The sequence below is a fragment of the Cotesia typhae genome, unplaced genomic scaffold, assembly GCF_013202065.1.
Source record: "Cotesia typhae breed Kobodo isofemale line unplaced genomic scaffold, CoteBio_Ctyphae contig_48, whole genome shotgun sequence".
In the NCBI taxonomy this organism is placed as follows: Eukaryota; Metazoa; Arthropoda; class Insecta; order Hymenoptera; family Braconidae; genus Cotesia; species Cotesia typhae.
In genome coordinates this window covers 6,249,973-6,271,567 of record NW_027423756.1, presented here as the reverse complement: position 1 = coordinate 6,271,567, position 21,595 = coordinate 6,249,973, and the positions used below count along the sequence as shown (strand labels likewise).

General features: G+C 32.6%; 3 protein-coding genes across 3 annotated transcripts; 1 reads left to right on the top strand and 2 right to left on the bottom strand.

Moving 5' to 3' along the window:
- Positions 1 to 1,114: 1,114 nt before the first annotated feature.
- LOC141530215 (transcription elongation factor SPT6-like) lies at positions 1,115 to 9,158 on the bottom strand. Its single transcript, XM_074247210.1, has 5 exons — positions 8,899 to 9,158; positions 8,654 to 8,741; positions 6,930 to 7,258; positions 2,124 to 6,724; positions 1,115 to 1,609 (listed from the first exon to the last, which is right to left on the bottom strand). Exons 1-5 carry the CDS (start codon positions 8,935 to 8,937, stop codon positions 1,411 to 1,413), a joined length of 5,256 nt encoding a protein of 1,751 aa, XP_074103311.1. The 5' UTR covers positions 8,938 to 9,158; the 3' UTR covers positions 1,115 to 1,410.
- A 797-nt stretch (positions 9,159 to 9,955) lies between these two features.
- Positions 9,956 to 15,561, bottom strand: LOC141529221 (transcription elongation factor SPT6-like). Its single transcript, XM_074245704.1, has 4 exons — positions 15,291 to 15,561; positions 15,098 to 15,179; positions 14,418 to 14,659; positions 9,956 to 14,348 (listed from the first exon to the last, which is right to left on the bottom strand). The coding sequence occupies exons 1-4, from the start codon at positions 15,318 to 15,320 to the stop codon at positions 10,167 to 10,169; spliced, it is 4,536 nt and encodes a 1,511-aa protein (XP_074101805.1). The 5' UTR covers positions 15,321 to 15,561; the 3' UTR covers positions 9,956 to 10,166.
- A 131-nt stretch (positions 15,562 to 15,692) lies between these two features.
- LOC141529775 (transcription elongation factor SPT6-like) lies at positions 15,693 to 21,432 on the top strand. Its single transcript, XM_074246469.1, has 4 exons — positions 15,693 to 15,825; positions 15,956 to 16,043; positions 16,113 to 16,390; positions 16,670 to 21,432. The coding sequence occupies exons 1-4, from the start codon at positions 15,778 to 15,780 to the stop codon at positions 20,825 to 20,827; spliced, it is 4,572 nt and encodes a 1,523-aa protein (XP_074102570.1). The 5' UTR covers positions 15,693 to 15,777; the 3' UTR covers positions 20,828 to 21,432.
- Positions 21,433 to 21,595: the final 163 nt, after the last annotated feature.

Here is a 21,595-nt window from a genome sequence, read left to right as displayed (position 1 = left end):
AAAAAAATCGTAAAAATTGCAAAATATCTGCTAACGTAATTATCATTAATATCAACAAGCTGCGACTAGTGACAACTTGAAAATATTATATGTTAATGTAGTAACTTCAGCTGAGCCATGTGTTTACAGAAGTGCCATAGAAAATAATTTTAAGGGGAAAATTTTACACATGTATTATTTAAGAAAGTAAATAAAGACTGACCCATGTAAATATGAAAATGAAAAAAATTTATCTTTCAAGGATAAACCAAGAGGCTTTAAAGGATTTAAAAACTTTTTTTATGACCAAGCAGAAAATGTTTATTAAAGTTATTTTTAATGGTTGAAACTTCTTTGCCTTTCGATACTTACATTTCAAAGGTTCAGAGTTTTTCATTTTAAAAATGAACAATTTTGACAGCTAAGAGAGGCGAGTTTGAAAATTTTTGTCCATATATATTTAGAAATTCACTCTACATATTTTTCTCTTAAATACTTAATTTTTTTTTATAAAAATTATGATAAATTCGGTGATTTTTTCATTAACTGTTTTTTTAACTTCTGCTATAAAATTCTGCTATAAAATTCCAAAAAAATTTTTAACATCTGTCAACTTCGGTGTTATAGTTATTATCGAGTACAAAGGGATATTGTAGTTTTCTGAGAAACTTTAGGTACTTGAGATTCTGATAGGAAAAGTCATAAAAGACACGTGTGAGAAAAAATTCTATGATCCCTTATTTCAACGGCTAAATAATAGCGTAACCAATATATAACTAAAACATATTTTTGTTAAACTTGCTTTAATATAATATTGCAATGAAATATATAAAAATTAAATTAACAATTCATATCCTGGATCCAACTTATAAATAATTATTAATTAATGTCAAAAGAACAAGATTTAAAAAGCTCAAAAATGTCATTAATGCAATTTTAACCGCTTTTATATATAAATAGCAAGAATTTGTAGCGATGGCCTTCAGGGTCAACCGTTTTCCTAATTTTTTTGAGTAATTTCTACCTAGAAAAAATTTTTTAAATCAATCAATTTTTTTATTTTTCATGACTCAAAATCAGATGATCATACTAAAAAATAAATAATAATTATTAGAATTATTAACTAACAAACATATTTGTTTTACGGAGATAAATTCATTTATTAAAAATATTTGTTGTAGATTAAACAAAAAAAAATCATGTATTGCAGATACATAGGTATAATTGTAAATAATTTTAATAATATACATAATTAATAAAATAAAGTAACAGTTACTTACATAATACGAGTTTTGTTTACGTTTAATTATAATAAAAGTCGATTAAAAAGTTAGAATTAACCCTATAAGTCAATTCTTAGGCAAAAAAAGTAATTATAAATAAAAAATAATGTCTAACATAAGACCGGTTGTATATAATAATTTATAATATTTAGCTTTCGTCATAGAGAGGGGTGCCATCTCCGCTGAGCGACATGCTCCGAGGGCTTGAATTAGTATTTGGCGTTCCTCGGGGTGATCGGTATGACGGAGTGCGAGATGATGCGTGCGATGAATGTCGGTTGCGTGGTGTTGATCTTCCAGTGTCTCCATAATCGCGTGATTTTCTCATGTCATCGTATCTTGGAGTTCTGATTAAAATTAATGGTAAATAGTTTAGTATTTAATGGATTTATTTATTTAATTTAGATTTAAATAAATTACATTGAAATTGGAAAACACTTGACAATTTTTTTAATTTTTCTTTAATTAGGTTTGAAAAATTGTTTAAAAAAAATTGAATTTATAATTTTTTAGAGCTTCTAAAGATTGAATTTTTTAAATAAATTTTTTTGCTACAATTTATTAGTTAAAAAATTTATAAAAATTGTCAAATCTCTCTCAATAATAGCATCATTTTAAATAATGGAATTGAAATTAGAAAAAATCTGATAATTTTTTTCAGTTTTAATACAAATAAATTATTTAAAAAAAAATCGTTTTAAAAAATTTGCACTTGTAATTTTTTAAAATTTCCAAATGTATAATTTTTATATTTAAATTATTTCATAAAAATTTAGTTATTGTAAAAATTAAAAAAAAATTGACAAATGCCTGTTAATTTAAGTATGACATTTAAATATTAAAAATAAATTAAAAACTTACAATCCTCTAGGTGTTGACTGTTTCAGTCTCGCCCAGTCCTCGGCAGCTTTCTTCAGCTCTTCTTCATTACCAAGACCATAAGACGTGGAGCTTCGATGTGACATTGATCTATGATGAGTATTTTGACTCATAGGCGGGCCAGGATGGACAAACTGATGATTAGGTGTTTGTTGCCCGTATCGCGGCGTTGGTTGGGAGTGGTGAGGCGTTTGGAAGGGTGTCATGAATGGTGTCTGTCCTGAAGGTGTATACGGTGTATTGGGGTAGGTATGCATTCCATAACCGGTGGCACCAGTAGCACCAGGAGTATGTGGCGGGTAGTGAGGTGTCTGGTTGGCCACCTGTGAAAGCGAATGCAGCATATGATGAGGAAGATTTTGCGCAACTCGCTGTATTGCTTCTTGATTAACACTCCCAACTCCAGGAGTAGTGTGATACGGCGTCCTTGAAGAAGCTCCTCGCGGAGTACTGGGCGTAGCTTGACCAGGAATCGGCATCCGGAAATTTTTCTTGAACCAGCTTACAAGTTTATCAACACGCGCGAATGTCTCTCCACGATATCGAAATCCGTCTTTAGAGACTGATATAAACTCGTGATAGCAGCGCAATCGAGGAAGATATGACAGTAAAAATTTCCCTGGATAATTTTTCGACGCAGATATAATATAAGGAATGCTACCGGGGTTTTCTTTTTTCTGTTCTCTCAGTATTTCTTCAGCCTTGTCTTTAATGCCGTCTACACCGTGTTTGTAATACTTGAAGTCAAGTAACTCAGCAGCGTAAGCAGCCATTGGATTAATGTGACTTGCTATTATTTCATCGAGATCTTCGTAGTCATTATTTCCGATCAACAAACGACGTCCTAAAGAAAAATCATTCGCTTTGTCTTCTTCTTTTATGTCGATGTATTGATAAATATCATCAGTTACTTTCCAGGTGGCAACCAGATGATCACATCCCTTGCTACTAGGCCGTATTATCACTTCACCTTGCCTGAGTGTCTTCATCATTTTTTCGCACTCAGCAAAACTTACATTGTGAAACGATGTATGTACAATAACACGTTTGACATAAGTCTGTTGCTGTTTCTTCTTCTTGAAGTCTTCAAAAAATTTCTTGTCCTGCTGCTCAGCTTCTGTATCGTAGTATGGATCCTTGGCTGGCCTCCATTCGTTATTTTTATCTGCTAAGTCGGAAGTTTTACACGAGCACTGAGTACTGAACCGATCGACTTCTATTTTAATTATTCGTACATGAATAGTCTGACGAACTCGCAGTCTCTCCTCCGGATCAGCAACATGATTGTCAGATATATTTTTTATATGAATGTAACCAGATATATTCGGATTATCTAGCACAATTCTCACGCCCACAGCTTTACCAGGACATGCACCAGCGTCGAAATGATTCCATACCTCAGATAATTCGGGGAAGTCATTTTTTAAACAAAAAGGACATTGCCACAATCCGGACTCATCGTTTCGCACTGGATTTGCTTGATCCAACTGCTCACCTTGAGGTTTCTTGTGACTAATACCAACCACGACGGCTGACATAAGTTTGCCTATGTAAAATGTCTCCGGCGTTTCCTTGGTCAGAATGTCAAATAGTTGCTCAGGAGTTGGACTTTGATATTGCGTTCTCAGATCTTTGTAGCGACTATTAAGCTCCGACCTGATGTCATACAGTGTTACACATTTATTACCGAAACCTTGTCTCTCCAACTCTACAGCAAAGGCATCTAAATCTAAGTCTTTTAATCTTTCCGGGGATTCAAGAATTTCTTCCAATGCGCCAGCTGGATTGGCATCTTCATCGTCGTACTCCAAAGCGTCGACAGCCATCTTACGAGCCCACTCGTAGGTTTCTGGATGCACTCTAGAACCGTCTAGAACTTCAACATAAGCTTCTGTACTGTCTCCCAAACTATTTGTATCAATTTTAATAAATCCTGCGCAATTTATAAAGACTTTGGGACCCATGTGACAGGCAGTTACTAACTGAGTTCTGTTTTCAAGTCGTTGGTTCGTTTGTTTTAGCATTTTTATCAATGCTTGACCTTTGCGTGGTCCTAGACCACAAATAAATTGAACTAAGTTACCAGAATAATTTTGTTGGACAGCCTTATTAACATCGACACCAACTTCATTGACCCGGTTGACAAATTCCAAATACAAATTTTCTAATAATTCCTCCTCTGACAATTGGCTTTGAAGACTGTGATACTTTAAGCACAGTATGTCTTCGTCCAAAGTACACAGCTGAGAAAATTCAACCAGGGGATCTTGAAGACGCCGAGCTAAAGAAACTGCTTGCCGCAGTAAGTCTGGATAATCGCGAAATTCAGCTTTACCTTTTTCACTTGCAGAATAAAGTTTTGCTAGATCATTATCTAATATCTCTACACTTATTGCTGGATATTGTTCTTCTTCAGCTATAATTGTCAGGGATTCTTTTATATCCGCAGAAATCATCATAGCTTCTCTTGATTCACCTCCAATGACAATAACATGAGGTTTATTTTTCCTGATGAAATTCCTAATTGCAAGTAAATCAGCTTCTTTCTTGAGCTTTTCATCGTCTCTATAGCTATTTTTCTTTTTCAGCAAATGAGGCAAACGCAAGATATCCGCACACTCGCCGTCCGGAGAAACAACGCAAGAAAAAGCGGCTTCGCTGATATTTGGAACGTACGCTATACTCATTACTCGTACACCATTCTTCGTGTCCCATTCCTCATCGTCTTCATCGCGGAATGAACAAGTGTATGGTGCTACTTTTAACCAGTTGTAGAGTTTTCGACAACAAGCACGCATAACGTAATCTTTTGCTTCGGTTGAAAGGTTTGAACGCAGTTCTTTTTTTAAATCCGGAATAACGTATCTAGTTAACGCTAGTTCAACGCTGGCATTTCGCAGATTATTCCAGTCTTGAACGTTCTTTGAGAATTCATCCCTTATATAAAGCTGTTTCATCTCTTCGATGTAATTATTGCTAGTGTTACCGGCGAAAGTATCGCTCAAAGAAATTTGAATAAGCTTATCCTTCTCAGCAATTTCCAACTTAAGCCATTGGTCTCCAGTGAGATCACGCACAGGTTTGTCTTTAAGATATTTCATTGTGTAGATCGGATGGTTTTCATCAATGTCAGTGATTCCTTTTTTTGTTGGTCGTACTGATATTTTAGCACGTTCCATGTACATCTCACGGACACACTTTCGCACGAGCGGTTCACGTGCCAGTTGAATTGATACCATGATTTTAACAGCCGTCAGAACTTCTTCGACTGACTCGATACATTTTCCAACATATTCTTGTGCTACTACACTAGGCTCGACAGGATCTTGATCTACCTCATGACGCTGATAATTATCACGTAAGTTTTCTGCGAAGTGCTCAGGAGTAAGACCAAATTTTTTGGCAAAACTATGAAGTCCAGCGCGTCTGCAAAGTGCATAGGGCCCACTTCTTACTGCCTGTTTCAAGGAGTCTTCGACTTCTTCCACTTCGTCTGGATTTTCCTCCTCAGGCGGTGGGTCTTCTCCATTTTCTTCTGCCTCCATCAGCTGTTGTTTGCGTTTTTGCAATCTTTCAGCCTGTCTAGCTGCCTTTTCCTTCCGTTTTACAGCTTCTTGCATAGCTGGGATATCATGACTGTAGTAAAGCATAAAATGATTGTGAACGTCATTCAATTCTTCATTTGTTTGTACGCTCTTTAGTCGTTCGATATCGTCATCTTTAATGACTCTGACGTCGTCAGGAAGAGGAGCGTCTGGATTTTTCATAATTTCGTCTAACTGAAAATCTCGCATCTTTTCAAACAAACGAAGTAAATTTTCTTTTCGTTGACGCAACTGACACCATTTGGCGTCATATTTATATACTTTCCACAAATCATTTATATTTAATTCTGGAAGAACGTACTCTTTTCTGTAGAAAGATATAAAAGGAACTTCAAAATATTGATTCCGCATAAAGTCTAAGGCTTTTTTTATTTTGCCGACAGTTTGCGGTCCTTTTCCTCCGCCATCGTTCATGTCATTATTCAAATTAGTGTCTTGATTAGATATCGTAGGGCGACAAAATGCTTGTTGATAAATCCACTCCGCCTCATGGTCTAGTTCATCTGAGCCTTCAGGCACCGGAGTGATTGGCATTGACCGTAACTGCATCCTCTCGGGTATATCTGTGTTACGGATTTCGTTATCCAAGTCCGTAAAATGTCCACGTTTGAGTTCACTTGGCTCGTAAACTTCAAAAATTGTTTTCTTCGAAGGTTTTTTCTTAGACTGTTTTTTATGTCTTCTTGGTCGTTCCACTCCTTCATCATCAACATAATCGTCCTCATCTTCATCTTCTTCTTCATATTCATCCTCTCCAAATTTTTCAAAATTATCGTAATCAAAATCAACTCCAAAAATATCTTGAGCTTCTTGTAACGCCGCGTCTTCAAAAACTTTTTTCTTTCGTCTTTTATCGCCAATAGGTTGGTCATCGTCACCTACAATAAAATCATCGTCTTCAGAATATTCTCCTTCACTGCCTTCACCGTCAATAATCTCAGGTTCCGGTCGATGACTCCTTTCACTTCTTTCGTCCTCCTGAAAAATCATTTAATGTAAAAAACTAATCCTCAATTTATTTTAATCACTAAAACAACATTATCATAAATACTACAAAAATTTTTACTTGAAACCTACCGCAGTTCTATCCTTTATTTTAAAATCAAGGTGGCACGGGACAATTACATACAATAATTACTACACTAGGTAATTCAAAAGGAATGTTGCTAAAAATAATACTTACATCGCCAGAACCTTCGCCATGAGGGAATATCTCATTAGCAATTACTTCTCTTTCTCTCTTTTCAGCATCACCGTCCTCTTCTTCATCATCAGACTCGGCATCTTGCATGCGCTTAAGCCGTTTGAACCGTTTTCTTTCAACAGTGATACCCCAATTTTCCTCGATGAGGTCGTAGTCGTCATCCTCCAGTCTGTCGTCAAAATCTTCGTCGTCGCTTTTTTTACGTTTCTTGGAGTCACCAGACGCATCACTGTCCTCGCCATCACTCTCTTCAATCGGTCGATCGTCGATCAAGTCTTTTAGCTCTTCTCTCAATTTGTCCTCATCATCTATACATTTAACAACATTATCAGTACAGAGAATTTAAAAATATTTACAACTAATATTCTAATCGAATAATAAATCACCTTCGAAATTTTTTATTTTAATTTAACCAAAATTATGATTCAAATTATTTAATATATAGAGAATATTGTTGAACAAAAATTTAGTTTATGCAAAATTTTATCTAATAGTAATTTAATATTCAAAATTTACATGAGAGAATTTCAAAAGATAGATAATACCTGTAGTTGTTTGTACATGGTTACTTTTATTAATTATTTTTGTCACTATTTATTCGTCAATTATTATTTCATTCTTATTGCAGTTGAAAATTTAATTGGTTTAATGAATTTACTTTTTGTTTACTATAAATTTATTATTTATTTTATTTAAAATCAAAATATTATGCACTGATTTAAACCTTACGGCTCTCCACAAGATATACTTTTTTTCGTGCATTTTTCTAGGATGTGCACATTTGGATATCTTGTAGAAGGGAGTGTTTTTCGTGAAAAATTGTCAAGATATCGAATTTTTGGGTATTTTAAATTTATACTATTTGGGAGAAAAGCGTATTCAATTAGTCGCCTATTTTCTTGGGCCTCTACCCCCTTTAAGGTTTGCCTAAACGTGTCGTTTGGGTCCCTAAACGCATTTACGTACAGACAAAGACATACTTACATATATACAATTCAACATTACATTATTTATTAAAACAACTTTAACTATTATTTTTTAAAATTCAATATCCTTCTATGCATTTTGAGTTGAATTATTTATTTACAAAAATGTTTCATTTATTAACGTTCCAGAATTTTTTTTTTATATATTTTTATTTTGTATTTATAATAGTTATTATTTAATATTGGTTTAATTTAAATTGTCTGACTATCAAATTCTATTCTTTAAATTGTTGAATAATCATAAGTTTAATTTATTTTTTTGTATTCCTTTTTTTATATATTATCTGAAATTATTTGAGTGAAAATCTTTTTGTTCAAAGTAAATTCTTTTCTCTAATATTCTTTATTACTCAGGCATTTCTTATTTAAAGTATAAGTGATTTTGCTTATATATAACAAACTCTTATTTATCTATTTTTTGGATTTGAAATCCCTTCAATTACCTGGATCCCAGACTAATTACGGGAATTTCCCCGGGCATCTTACAAAGAGCCAAACGAGAGACTTAATTTTCACACTCGAATAATTTTTACTAACGTTAAAAATAAAAGAAAATTATTATCATTTTTTATAATTAATTAAATATGCAAAGAAAAAATCTTTACATAATAGTATTTTCACATTAAACATTTAAGCACGTAAAAATTTACATTTCAATAACTTTACTGAGCATTATTTTTTATTCTACAAAAAAGCAAAAAAAAATCTAGTATTTACCGTCTTCTTCTTCCTCACTTTCATCCAGTGTTTTTTTGATTTTTTTCTTACGTCCATGATCAATCGCCTCCTCCTCGTCGTCATCGTGCTGTTAAAAAGTATCAGAATTAAACAACGTGAATTTGATAAGCAGATATAAATGTCCAAGACAATTATATAATCGACTGATTAATGATAATTAAAAATAATAATCGGTTTAAGAAAAAGAAAAGTAAATTTTTATATAAATTACATGCAATATTTACCTCACTTTCCTCAGCTTCGGAGTAGACAAAATCAGCCATTATTTACAATTAATTAAATATAATATAATATGTACAATTGGTAAAAATTAAAATACTTAAAAAAAATTTTAATAATTTACAATTTTAAATAAATAAACTTAAAAACAATTGACGTCCAATTTTGTTCAACGGTGGACTAGAGAAAACGACTAATCACTCACGCTATTTTTTTAATTTATTATTCCAATCATTTTTAGTGAAGTAGTTGCTCTTGAACATGCTAGACCATGATACCTATGACGCCTCCCGTGACTCCAGACGGAACTTTTACAAACACGTAACCTTACAAAATTTTAGTATATTTATAACACCTCTGTTAATTTTTTCCAACTACTGCCATCTATATCACAGTTTAAATTGTCAAATATAGTAGACTTAAAATTATTTTATATTCTTCATAATTTAGAACTAAACTTGTTAATTTTTATGACATTTAAATTTACCTGTCACTTCACAAATGTTTTAATTTTTTTTAATAAATAAATTATAGCAAAAAAAAAAAATTATTAAAAAAATAGACTTGCAGAAATTTTAATAAATTAAAAATGCAATTTTTTAGAACAAATTTTTTTGTCAAAGAAAATTAAAAAATTGTCAAGTGACAGCTAACTTTAATGTCATTAATTTTTTAGTTATAAAAGCAAGAAAAATACATGCATAATATTTTTTGAAAAAATTTTTGTCTACATTTTAGGATACTTAAATTAACAGATATTCTACAATTTTATGACACTGAAGTTTACAGACAGAAATTCTTTTAGAATTTTATAATAATCAAATTATTATTTAAAAAATTTAATTAAAAAATTCCATATATGAGAAAATTAATAAAAATTACAAGTGCGAATTTTTATAAACATATCATTTACGATTAATTGGTAATAATAATTTGAAGAATTATCAAATGTCTGCTAATTTCAGTATCATTACATTTTAAATAATTATTTTGAAGAGGAATAATTCAATAATTAAAATATTAATTGCTAAGTCTTGGGCTAATAAAATTAAAAACAAATAATTATTCATTCATCAATAAATTTTAATAGAAAAAATAGAAAAAATATATAACTGGATACAGTAGCAACAAATGATTTATCCAGAAATATACAAGAATACTTAAATAAAGTTATAAAGATATTAGTACTTTTTAAGTACTTTCAATGTTACAACTATCAATGTTAATTGATATATGTCAACAATAAATGTCAACACTAATACTAAACACAAATTCAAGCAGCCAAGCCAGCAAAGTCCGAAGGAGTATCCTTCGGTGTCAGTTCCGATTGAGGTGGTTCAACAATTGGGTCTCTGTAATGTTTTTTAAACCAACGTACTAATAAATCAAGATTATTGAATACTTCATTACGAAATTGAAATCCTTGCGACGTAACAGTAATATACTCATGATAACATTTTTCTCGTGGAAGATATGAGAGTAAAAATTTACCAGGATGATTTTTAGAAGCGGATATAATATAAGGAATGCCAGTGGGATTATTTTTTTTCTGCTCCTTTAAGATTTCTTGAGCTTTGTCTTTAAAACCTAGGACCTCTTTATTATAATATTTAAATTCCAGTATCTCCGAGGCATAACCAGCCATAACATTAACGTATCTTGCAATAATTTCATCCAGATCGTCAAAATTTTCGGTTCCAATCCAAAGACTGCGTCCTAGAGTATAAACGTTGCTTTTTTCTTCTTCGACAACATCGATGTGTTGAATAATATCATCAGTAATTTTCCAAGTAACTGACAAATGATTAGTGCCCTTGCTACTAGGCCTGATGATAGCTTCACCTTGTTTCATGGATTTAATCGTTTTTTCAGCTTCAGCAAAACTTATGTTATAAAATGAGGGATGAATGATGACGCGTTTAACATAAATCTGCTGTTTCTCTTTTTTGGTCTCTTCTATAGCTCTGTTATCTTTTTCCTCAGCTTCTTGGTCGTAGTAAGAATCTTTAGCAGGTCGCCATGTGTTGTTTTCATCAGTGAGGTCGCTACTTTTACTGGAGCACTCACCGCTGAAACGGTCCATGTCAACTTTAGTGACACGACACATTATTGTTTGTCGTATTTGCACTCTATCCTCAGGATTATCGACATGTTGATCAGATATATTCTTCACATGAATATATCCAGACAACCCGTTGTCCAAACGCAGTCGAACACCAATAGCTTTACCAGGACATGAATCTTCATCAAAATGATTCCAAACATCTGCAAGCTCAGGAAAATCGTTCTTTGCACAAAACGGGCATTCCCAGAGCTCAGTTTCATCATTTTTCACAGGATTTGTCTGATCCCTTTGTTCAGTATCGGGTTTCTTAAATCTAAATCCAATTACCGTTGCATTGATTAATTTTCCTACATGAAAAGTCTCGACGGTTTCTTTGGTAAGCATCGTGAATAATTCTTCCGAGGAAGGAGACTCATAGGGTGATCGAGGGTCTTTATAACGCTCCGTCAATTCCATTCTGATGCTATAGAGCGTGGTAGTTTTATTTCCAAAACCCTGTTTCTCCAATTCAACTGCAAAGGCGTCGAGATCTAGATCCAGAAGCTTCTCAGGAGTTTGCATTACTTCTTCAACCGCGCCGACGTGATGCGAATTTTCATCTTCGTATTCCATAGCATCGACGGCCATTTTTCGAGCCCATTCATAAGTTTCAGGATGAATTCTCGTGCTGTCTAAAGGCTCAATGTAAGCGTCCGTGGTACGTTCCTCGAGAGCAGCTGTATCTACCTTTATAAATCCAGAACAATTAATGAACACTTTTGGACCCATATGACAAACAGTCACTAATTGAGTCCGATTTTCCAGCGTAGTATTTTTATCTTTTAATATTTTTAACAATCCACGACTTTTTCTTGGACCTAATCCGCAGACAAATTGGAGTAAAGCACCATTATAAATTCTATTTTTACTAAGATCAACACCAACTTCGTTGACCTTATTGACAAATTCTCTGTACAAATTCTCCAGAAGCTCTTCTTTTGGTAGTAAATCTTGAAGCGGGTGAAATTTCAAGCATAATAAATCTTCCTCTGAATTACAAAGCTGAGAAAATTCACCCAGAGGATCCTGTAAACGCCGAGCAAGAGAAATAGCTTCTCTTAGTAGAGGTGGATAGTTGCTGAACTCAGCTACTCCTCTATTACTGAGTGAATAAACTTTGGCTACATTTGGGTCGCATATTTCGACTTGTATAGCGGGATACTGTTCCTCGTCACTGAGAGCTGTCAAACATTCTCTAACTTCGTTAACAATCGTCTGTGCGTCTCTCGATGCACCGCCAACAACAATGACATGAGGTTTAAACTTGCCAATGAAATTTTTCAGACAGAGTAAGTCTGATTCTTTGAAAAGTTTTTCGTTTTCATTGTAACTATTTTTTCGTTTCAACAAATGAGGAAGTTTTAAATAGTCAACAACGTCTCCAGTTGGAGCAACCATCGCGGCAAAAGCAGCTTCGTAAGAGTCAGGGACGTACGAAATTCCCAGTGACCGAATACCTGAGCTAGTTTTCCACGTTTCAGTATCATTATTTTCATCAATATTATAAAATTCACAGGTGTAAGGCGCAAATTTAATCCAATTGGATAATTTACGACAACATAATTGTATTATTGACTCCACAGCCTCGGTAGTTATTTTTGAACGAAGCTCATTCTTCAAGTCTGGTATAATGTAATTTTTAAAAGCCAGCTCTACACTGGCTTTACGTAAATCATTCCAATCCTGAACATTTTTACTAAATTCATCTCTTACGTATAATTGTTTGAAGTCTTCGATAAAATCAGAACTATTCGTGCCTTCAACTGTATCACTTAGAGTCATTTTTATCAGGCCGTCTTTTTCAGCTGCTAATAACTTCAGCCACATATGATCAACCAGTTCTTTAATAGGCTTATTCTTCAAATATTTAACAGTGTAAAGAGAATGATTTTCATCTATTTGTTTGAAACCTTTTTTAGTGGGTCGTACTGATATCTTAGCACGTTCTATATACATTTCACGTACGCTTTTTCGTAAAATAGGTTCTCGCGCCAATTGGATCGCCACCATCGATGTAACAGCTTTCAAAATTTGTTCAGTTGACTGGTAAAATTTTCCCAGAAAATCTTCGGCTACTACACTGGGTTCAATAGCATCCTGATCAACTTCGTGACGCTGATAATTATCTCTCAAATTTTCAGCATATTGTTCCGGGGCGAGACCAAATTTTTTGGCGAAACTACAGAGTCCAGCGCGTCTGTAATATGTATAAGGTCCTCGACGTATAGCTTGCTTGAGATTATTATCAACTTCTTCTAGCTCATTATCGCTCTGATCTTCATGTGGTAGATCTTCACCATTTTGCTCAGCTTCCAGTTGCTGCTTACGCTTTTCCATTTTTTTCAGTAGTCTGGCTTTCTTCGCTTTCAATTTCACAGCCGTTTGCATTGCCGGAATTTCATGATTGTAGTAAAGCATGAACTGGTTGTAAGCATCTTTTAAGTCTTCATCAGTTTGTGCATTCTTCAGTTGTTCAATATCATCTTCTTTGATTATTCTAACATCATCTGGGAGAGGTAGATCTGGATTTTTGACAATTTCATCGAGTTGAAAATCTTTCATATTTTCAAATAAACGAATCAACTTATCTTTGCGTTGCCGTAATTGACACCATTTAGCGTCAAACTGATATATTTTCCACAAATCGTTAATGTTCAACTCTGGTTGAATTTCTTCTTTTCTATAAAAATATATAAAAGGTACTTCGAAATGCTGATTACGCATCAAGTGTAACACATTTTTTATTTTCTCCATAGATTCTGGACCCTTAATTCCAAAATCATCGAATCCACTCGAATAATCTTCAACTTGTTGCAGTATTTTAGTCTGAGAAAATGCTTGCTTGAATATCCATTCTGCTTCCTGATCAAGTTCATCAGATCCTGTTGCTACAGGAGTAATCGGTGTTGCACGCAATTGCATCCTCTCTGGGATATCTATGCATCGAATTTGGTGATCGAAATCCGTGTAATGTCCTTGTTGTAGCTCAGCTGGTTCATAAACATGAAAAATATCAGTACTGTTATTTGCAGAACTTTTTTTTTGTTGCCTAGATGGAAGACTACCGTGTCCAGATACACCCCCAGTGTCTTCCTCGTCATCATCTTCTTCTTCGTAAGTGTCTTCGTCACGCTGACTGTTAAACTCATTGAAATCATAATTTATTCCGAAAATTTCTCGTGCATCATTTAAAGCAGAGTCAGCACCAGAATATCTTTTCCTTCTTGGTAAAGGTCTATCATTGTTGTCAACTATGAAATCATCTTCGTCTGACGAAGGTTCTTCATTACTGTTGTCGAGATCAAATACTTGATGATCAGGCTCTACACTTGAACTACGTCCATCATTCACCTAAAAATTGAATCATTAATCTCAATTCATTTCTGTAGTTTTATAATTTTAACCAAATAAAAAACTTACGTTTTCACCGTCTTCGAATAAGCCAGTAGCTATATCTTGTTTCGTAGCCTCCGCATCTTCTTCTTCTTCATCGTCCGATGCATTAATGGGCATTCGTTTTAAACGTTTGAAACGTCTTCTTTCAATAGATACACCCAAATTTTCTTCTAATAAATCATAGTCTTCGTCCTCTAGACGATCGTCAAAATTATTATCCTCGTCACTTTCTGCATTTCCACTTTTCAAACTTTTATCGTCTGAATCTGAAAAATAATTTTCAACTTTTAGATTTCAAAATTAAAATTGAAAATGATAACAGATTTCAAACTTTTTTTTTAAAAAATTATTGCTAAGTAGAAATGTTCGTTCAAAAATATTAAAATAAAAAAAACTTCAACAATTAATTATGACATTAAAGTTAGCAGCCACTTAACATTTTTTTAACAAATAAATTTTTTTTTATTTTTCATTTTTTAAATTTCTACATGTCAATTTTTTTTCTACTTTTTTTTGCCATAATTTATTTGTTGAAAAAATTCTTAAAATTTTCAAATATCGGCTAAATTAATTTTTATCAATTAGTTTACATTAAATTTTTTTAAGTTTCCATTTGCTAATATTTTATCTATTCAGTCATAATTAAAATGGGTTAAAATATTAACAGAACAGTGAATTGTTTGGTTTAATAAAAAGCAACATACTTTCATCTTTGTCACTATCATCCGAATGGATAATTATTTTTCTCTTCTTGCCACTGACTTCGTCGTCTTCATTGTACGCTTGCTGCAGAAAAATAAAAAGAAAAAAAAAGAACTGATTATAAATTAACTGTATTGAAACTAATTAATTAAAAGACCTGCAAAATGTTGGTTAATTTTAATTATTTAACTTTACCTCTGCTGATTGACTGAAAAATGCTGCCATTGTTTCTAGAAATTTTTATTAATACTTTATAGTTGAATAACAATGCAAAAGATATTTTATTATAAATTTGGTGATAAATGTAAATTTATATATCAAAATTTCAACAGTACACTTGTCTACTATGTACTGAGTCATGAATTGCATTTATGTGAACCATAATAATAATAATTATATATCAAATTCAGGGTTAGATAAATATTTTTTTTTCTTGCGTTTCAGATTTCCTCTCGAGTCTGTTCTTTGTGTAAAATGCGTGAAGTAAGATCAAAGCTATTTCTCAATCAACGCCCTCAGGATTAACGGCTAATTTTCAAATTAACGCTTCGGAGTTTTTGTATATTTTTTTTTTTTATTGTGTCTTCGTCTCTCAATCTTCATTTTACTTACTATTATTTTTTTAAACGTTTTTATTCGTGCATAATTTTTAAAATATTTAATAAACATTTTAATATAAAATATGAAAAATCAAGTTCAGACAAGTGATAAAAAGATTAAAAAGAGACAGGTATAGACATTGAATTTTTTGATAGTAAATAAGATTGTTTTTGTAAATTTTTGATAATTTTTGTGTCTTGGATGATTATTATGATTACAAATCAAAATGGTACGTGCTAATATTTTATTTTTTATTGAAGATGGATTCTGAAAAAAAATCTGCCAAGCTTGCGAGAAAAAGAAGGGTTAAAAAATTATTTGATTCCAGTGACGAAGAAAGTCCAAAAGGTAAATATCATGTTTTTCAAACTTATTTTATTGATTTAATATTAATTAATCGCTGGTATATTTAATTAGATAAAGGAGTAAAAAAAAGAAAAAAAGAAGACTCTTCACTCAACCGCTCAAAAAAACGAAAAAAAAAACAAGTTACTTTTGACAGCAGATTAGATGACGATGACTATGATCTTATTGAAGAAAATGTTGGTGTGAAAATTAAGAGACAACGTTTTAAACGCTTACAAAAGTTTTCAGACAGTGAGTCCGATGCTGATGACTGTATCCGGACCATATCTAAAGTTGATAGTAATGTTAAAGTTTCTATCGCCGAAGAATTGTTTGGAGGAGACTCTGATGTAAGTTATTCCATTTATTTAATAGTATATTACATATAATTATACTATTTAATCGTATAAAACTTTTTAGAAATTTTTTAACTAATAAATTGTAACAAGAAAAATTTATTTAAAAAATTCCCTCTTCAAATTCTCTAAAAAAATCATAAATGCAATTTTTCAAAAATAATTTTCTAGACCTAATTTATTATTTAAGGAAAATAAAATAATTTTCCAGTATTTGCCAATTTCAATGTAATGTTTATTTTTGCAAAATCTTAATTGTATTAATTTTTTTAGGAAGATGAAGATCAAAACAAGAAATCTGATAAAAATCAAGAGCTTTCTAAAAACATTACTACTTTGTGTGATAAGGAGAACAGTAGTGACGGCGAATCTTCTGGCGTAGATGATTTTATAGTACACGATGTTCCGATATTGTCTGACATGCAAAAAGATAGAGTATGCTCGAATGCGGCTTACCGAGAAGCTCAAGAAATATTCGGAACCGATTTTGATTACGAAGAATTTAAACAACGCGATGAAGATGAGGATGATGATGATGATGATGATGATGACGATAAAGAGGCTGAAGAAAATGAGGAACTATCGCTTCAACAGAAGGTTAAACAGGGTGTGAAAAGTATTTTTGACGTTTATGAACCGATTGAACTGAAGCGTGCTTATTATACAGACCGAGACCAAGAGATTCGTTGTAAAGATTTACCTGAGAGGATGCAAGAACGTTTGATACCAGTTACTCCGGTACCCAATAATTCAGATGAGCTAAACCTGGAGGCTCACTGGATTTATCAACAAGCGTTTGAACAGCTTAGAATTTCACGTCAAACTATGAATATGAGCAGTAATATTAATGACATTCACCAAAAATGTCTAGAGACAGTAGAAAAAATAAAAAACGCACTTGAATTTATTCGCAATAAAAATTTTGAGGTATCTTTCATAGCTTTTTATCGCAAAGAATATGTTCTTCCTGAACTTACTATTAAAGATTTGTGGAAAGTCTACGAGTTTGATGGAAAATGGTGTCAGATGAGTGAACGAAAGACAAAATTACTCCATTTATTTAAAAATATGAAAGACTATTTGATGAGTAAAATAAAAATAAAGAAACAAGCTTCTGGCATTAGAACTATTGATGATAAATATATTATGCAATTAGAAAATGCACAAACTAATGATGAATTAAATGACTTTCATCATCATTTAATGTTGTACTACCGTCAAGATATTTCCGAGATGCAAGAAATAATGAGCCGCATAGAAGCTGAGAAATCAGGATCACCTTCTGAAGATAGTAAAAAAGAAGAAATCAAAGTAACATCAACTCGTAAAAAAGTTGTAAGGAGTGGGTCTTACGCAGTGTTCAAAAAGTTTGGATTTGAAAATTTTACCAAAAAATTTGGTCTCTCTTCTCTGCAATTCGCTGAGAATGTTCAAGGTAATTATCAGCACCATAAAGTTCATCAGGTAGCAATCCATCCCAATGACTTAGCCCAAGAGTTTATTGGAAAAATTTTTAAGACAATTGAAGAGGTTTTTAGAGCCGCGCAAACTATGATGGCAGTTCAATTATCGCGCGAACCACTACTTCGAAAATGCGTTCGTATGATTTATATGGAGCGCGCTAAATTAACTGTAAGACCCACAAAGAAAGGCATCAAAGAAATTGACGAGAGTCATCCACTGTATACAATGCAGTACTTGAAAGAAAAACCAGTACGCGATTTAGTGGGAGACCAGTGGCTCAAATTAGTGATAGCTGAGAAAGACAAATTAATAACGATCCAATTGAGTGACATCGTTGAAGGTAATTCTTCGGACAATTACATCGACGAGATGAGACAGTTATTCATTAAAAACAATAATAGCGATATAGTCCAAGAATGGAATAAATTACGAGCCAACTCTGTTGAAGACGCTTTTTTGCGACTAGTAATTCCGGACTTGAAAAAAGAGCTGAGAAATAAACTATTGGACGAGGCCAAGACATTTGTCATGAATGCATGTTGTCAAAAATTACATGACTGGATCAACGTTGCTCCGTTTGTATGTGAGTTTCCTGATAAAGAAGATAATGAAGACTGGGATACAAAGCATGGAGCTCGTATTATGGGAATCGCTTATGTTCCCGATGGCTCACAAGCGGCATTTGCGTGCATCGTTTCTCCGAGCGGTGAGTGCAAAGACCACCTTAAGCTGCCTCATTTATTAAAGCATAAAAACTATTACTACAGTTCAGATGGGGCTTTAAAAAATGAAGAACTCAGAGCTTTAACGAATTTTATTTCGAAAAATAAACCTCATGCTGTTGTGATAGGTGGCGAATCTAAAGATGCTCTTCATGTGTCTCAAGATGTCATACAATGCATTGCTGTACTGTATGAAGAAGAAGACTATCCGATGATTCAAGTTGAAATATCGGATAGTAACGTGGCTAAAATTTATGCTAACACTAAAGGAGCCATCGAGTTTCCTAGCTATCCACCGCAATTGAGAGAAGCTATTTCCTTGGCGCGAAGGCTACAGAATCCTTTAGGAGAATTTTCTCAGTTATGTAATTCAGAAAGCGATTTGTTATGTTTAAAATTTCATCCTCTTCAAGATTCTTTGTCTAAAGAAGAACTTATTAATAATCTTTATACTGAGTTTATCAATACAGTCAATGCTGTTGGTGTTGACATTAATGAAAATCGAGGATACACTGAAAGTTTACTGCAATTTGTCAATGGATTGGGACCTAGAAAAAGTCGTGCATTATTAAAAATAATAAAAAGTAAAAATCAGAAACTTGAAAGTAGACAACAATTGGTGACAGTTTGCCATATGGGTCCCAAGGTTTACATTAATTGTGCTGGATTTATTAAAATTGATACTGATAGCTTAAGATATAATTCGGAGTCACATATTCAAGTACTGGATAGTACAAGAATTCATCCTGAAACTTACAAACTAGCAGCTAAAATGGCGTTCGATGCTCTAGAGTATGACGAAGATAACGATGACACAGATATTGCTCTGGAAGATATTATAAAAGTACCAAAAAAGCTTTTGGAATTGGATTTAGACGCCTTTGCAAAAGAGTTGGAGTCACGAGGATTTGGCAAGAAGCTTCTCACACTCAACGATGTGCTAACAGAAATAAATTTTCCCTATAAAGACCCTAGGACACCGTACACATCTCCTAATGCTGAGCAGCTGTTTGATATGCTGACAAAAGAAACGCCTGAGACACTTTATATTGGTAAATTGGTTTCAGCTACAGCCATTGGTATTGGCTACAAAAAACCAACAGCTGATCAGCCTGAAAATCAATTGGATCCTATTCAAAGTGAAAAAACTGGACTCTGGACGTGTCCTTACTGCTCAAGGGCTGACTTTTTGGAATCTTATGAAGTCTTGGAGCACTTTAATACTGAAGATTGTCTTAAAACAGTTTCAAAAATAAAAATACGATTAGAAAATAATTTAAATGGATTTATTTTAGTTCAAAATTTATCCGATAAATATATTGACGACCCGGAAAAAATAATTGTCGTTGGAAGTTCATTTCAGTGTCGCGTGATAGCTATTCATGCTGAAAAATTTCTTGTCGAATGTTCACACAAAAAAAGCGATGTGCTTGATTTAAATAATGAATTACGTCCAACAAAAGATCCCTTCTATGATACCGAAGCTGAGTTGGAAGATAAAAAAATAGAAGAGGACAGAAAAAAAGCTAAGCAGCAGGTTTCTATGAAACGTGTTAATTATCATCCGTCTTTTCGCAATGTCAGTTTCACCGGGGCTGAAAAATTAATGAAGGATATGGCTCAAGGAGAAGTTATCATAAGACCTGGAAGTCGAGGTCTTGGATATTTGTCAGCCACTTGGAAAGTTGCTGAGGAAATTTATCAACACGTCGCTATCAAAGAAGCCAATGGCTTTAGTATTTTTTCACTTGGTAAAAGCTTGTGGATTGAAGACGAAGAGTTTGAAGATCTCGATGAAATAATAGCGAAATACATCAACCCGATGGCTACCTATGCATCTAAATTGCTTAATTTTAAGTACTACCAGGACGGCATCGATGGTTTGAAAACTAAGGCCGAAGATTTTTTAAGAAAACAAAAAGAAAAATCTCCGAAAAAAATTCCTTATATCATTTCAGCTTCCAAAAATCAACCTGGTAAATTTCTGCTCTCGTGCCTGATCAACATTCAATGTCATCACGAACACATTACTGTTACCCCAGATGGCTTGAGTTTTAGAGGAGAAATTTTTCAGCGTGTCAGCGACCTTATACAGAGGTTTAAGGATCAATTTAAAAACCACCCGGTTAATAAGAAGAATAAGAAAATTACGTATCTTATAAGTGCCGATGATTTCGGCAGTGTAATTGATTATCAATCGCACCCAAAACTTACCGTTCCTAAATACAGTAATCAAGTAGCCTAGGCTTGTTAGTGCAAAACTAGATTAATTTATATTTTAATTTTTACAGCCTTTCAGCATGAAGGCTTTAAATCCAGCTCAAGTATTTTTAGTTTCATTTTATAATATTTTATCATTGTTAAATGGTACTAGATTAATAAGCAAAAGACCTTTTTTAATTGAATTTAAATTCATTATTTTTTGAAAATTATTTTTTTTTTTTTTTTTTAGCAATTTCATTTGATGAATATTTAAATTTTATTTATAATTTAATTATTATATGATTTATTTCACGATAAGAAATCTTATCGTGGTACTAATGAAATTAATATTGCTTAGTTTAATTTTGTTTAGTTTAAAAAATTACGGATTATCATTGCATCTAAATCTATTTGAATATTTCAAAATAGAAAAAAATTATACATTTATTACATTTTATTAGAAAAAATTAAATACGTTTTATACTGGGGGAAAAAAAAAAAAAAAAAAAAAAAAAAAAATTGTTTGACCGAGGGCCAATAACGAAATTAATTATGTAATAACCAATTGATTCAATTTTTTAATACTAATAAGAAGTATAAGTTTAGTAGATAAAATATGTAAAATCTGATTTTTAATAAAGATTATAATTTTTCAAAGGAATTATTACTTTTCTTAAATTTATTTTTTTATAATGATACTGAAGTTAGTCGTCAGCTGTCAATTAAAAAAAAGTTTTTTAACAAATCAATTGCAATAATAAAATGCTTCTAAAATTTTTCACTTTTAATTTTTATTAATTTTTACATGTGA

Excerpts from the sequence above, each read along its gene's own strand:
- LOC141529221 (XM_074245704.1), bottom strand. The coding sequence starts at position 15,320 with ATGGCAGCATTTTTCAGTCAATCAGCAGAG. Across the intron at positions 15,180-15,290 it reads TTTTCAGTCAATCAGCAGAG|CAAGCGTACAATGAAGACGA; the intron begins GTAAAGTTAAAT and ends ATTTTTCTGCAG. Across the intron at positions 14,660-15,097 it reads TGATAGTGACAAAGATGAAA|ATTCAGACGATAAAAGTTTG; the intron begins GTATGTTGCTTT and ends ATTATTTTTCAG.
- LOC141530215 (XM_074247210.1), bottom strand. The coding sequence starts at position 8,937 with ATGGCTGATTTTGTCTACTCCGAAGCTGAGGAAAGTGAG. Across the intron at positions 7,259-8,653 it reads AAGTGAGGAAGAAGAAGACG|ATGATGAGGACAAATTGAGA; the intron begins GTAAATACTAGA and ends TTAAATGTATAG. Across the intron at positions 1,610-2,123 it reads CAGTCAACACCTAGAGGATT|AACTCCAAGATACGATGACA; the intron begins GTAAGTTTTTAA and ends AATTTTAATCAG.
- LOC141529775 (XM_074246469.1), top strand. The coding sequence starts at position 15,778 with ATGAAAAATCAAGTTCAGACAAGTGATAAAAAGATTAAAAAGAGACAG. Across the intron at positions 16,044-16,112 it reads TGACGAAGAAAGTCCAAAAG|ATAAAGGAGTAAAAAAAAGA; the intron begins GTAAATATCATG and ends ATATTTAATTAG. Across the intron at positions 16,391-16,669 it reads TGTTTGGAGGAGACTCTGAT|GAAGATGAAGATCAAAACAA; the intron begins GTAAGTTATTCC and ends TAATTTTTTTAG.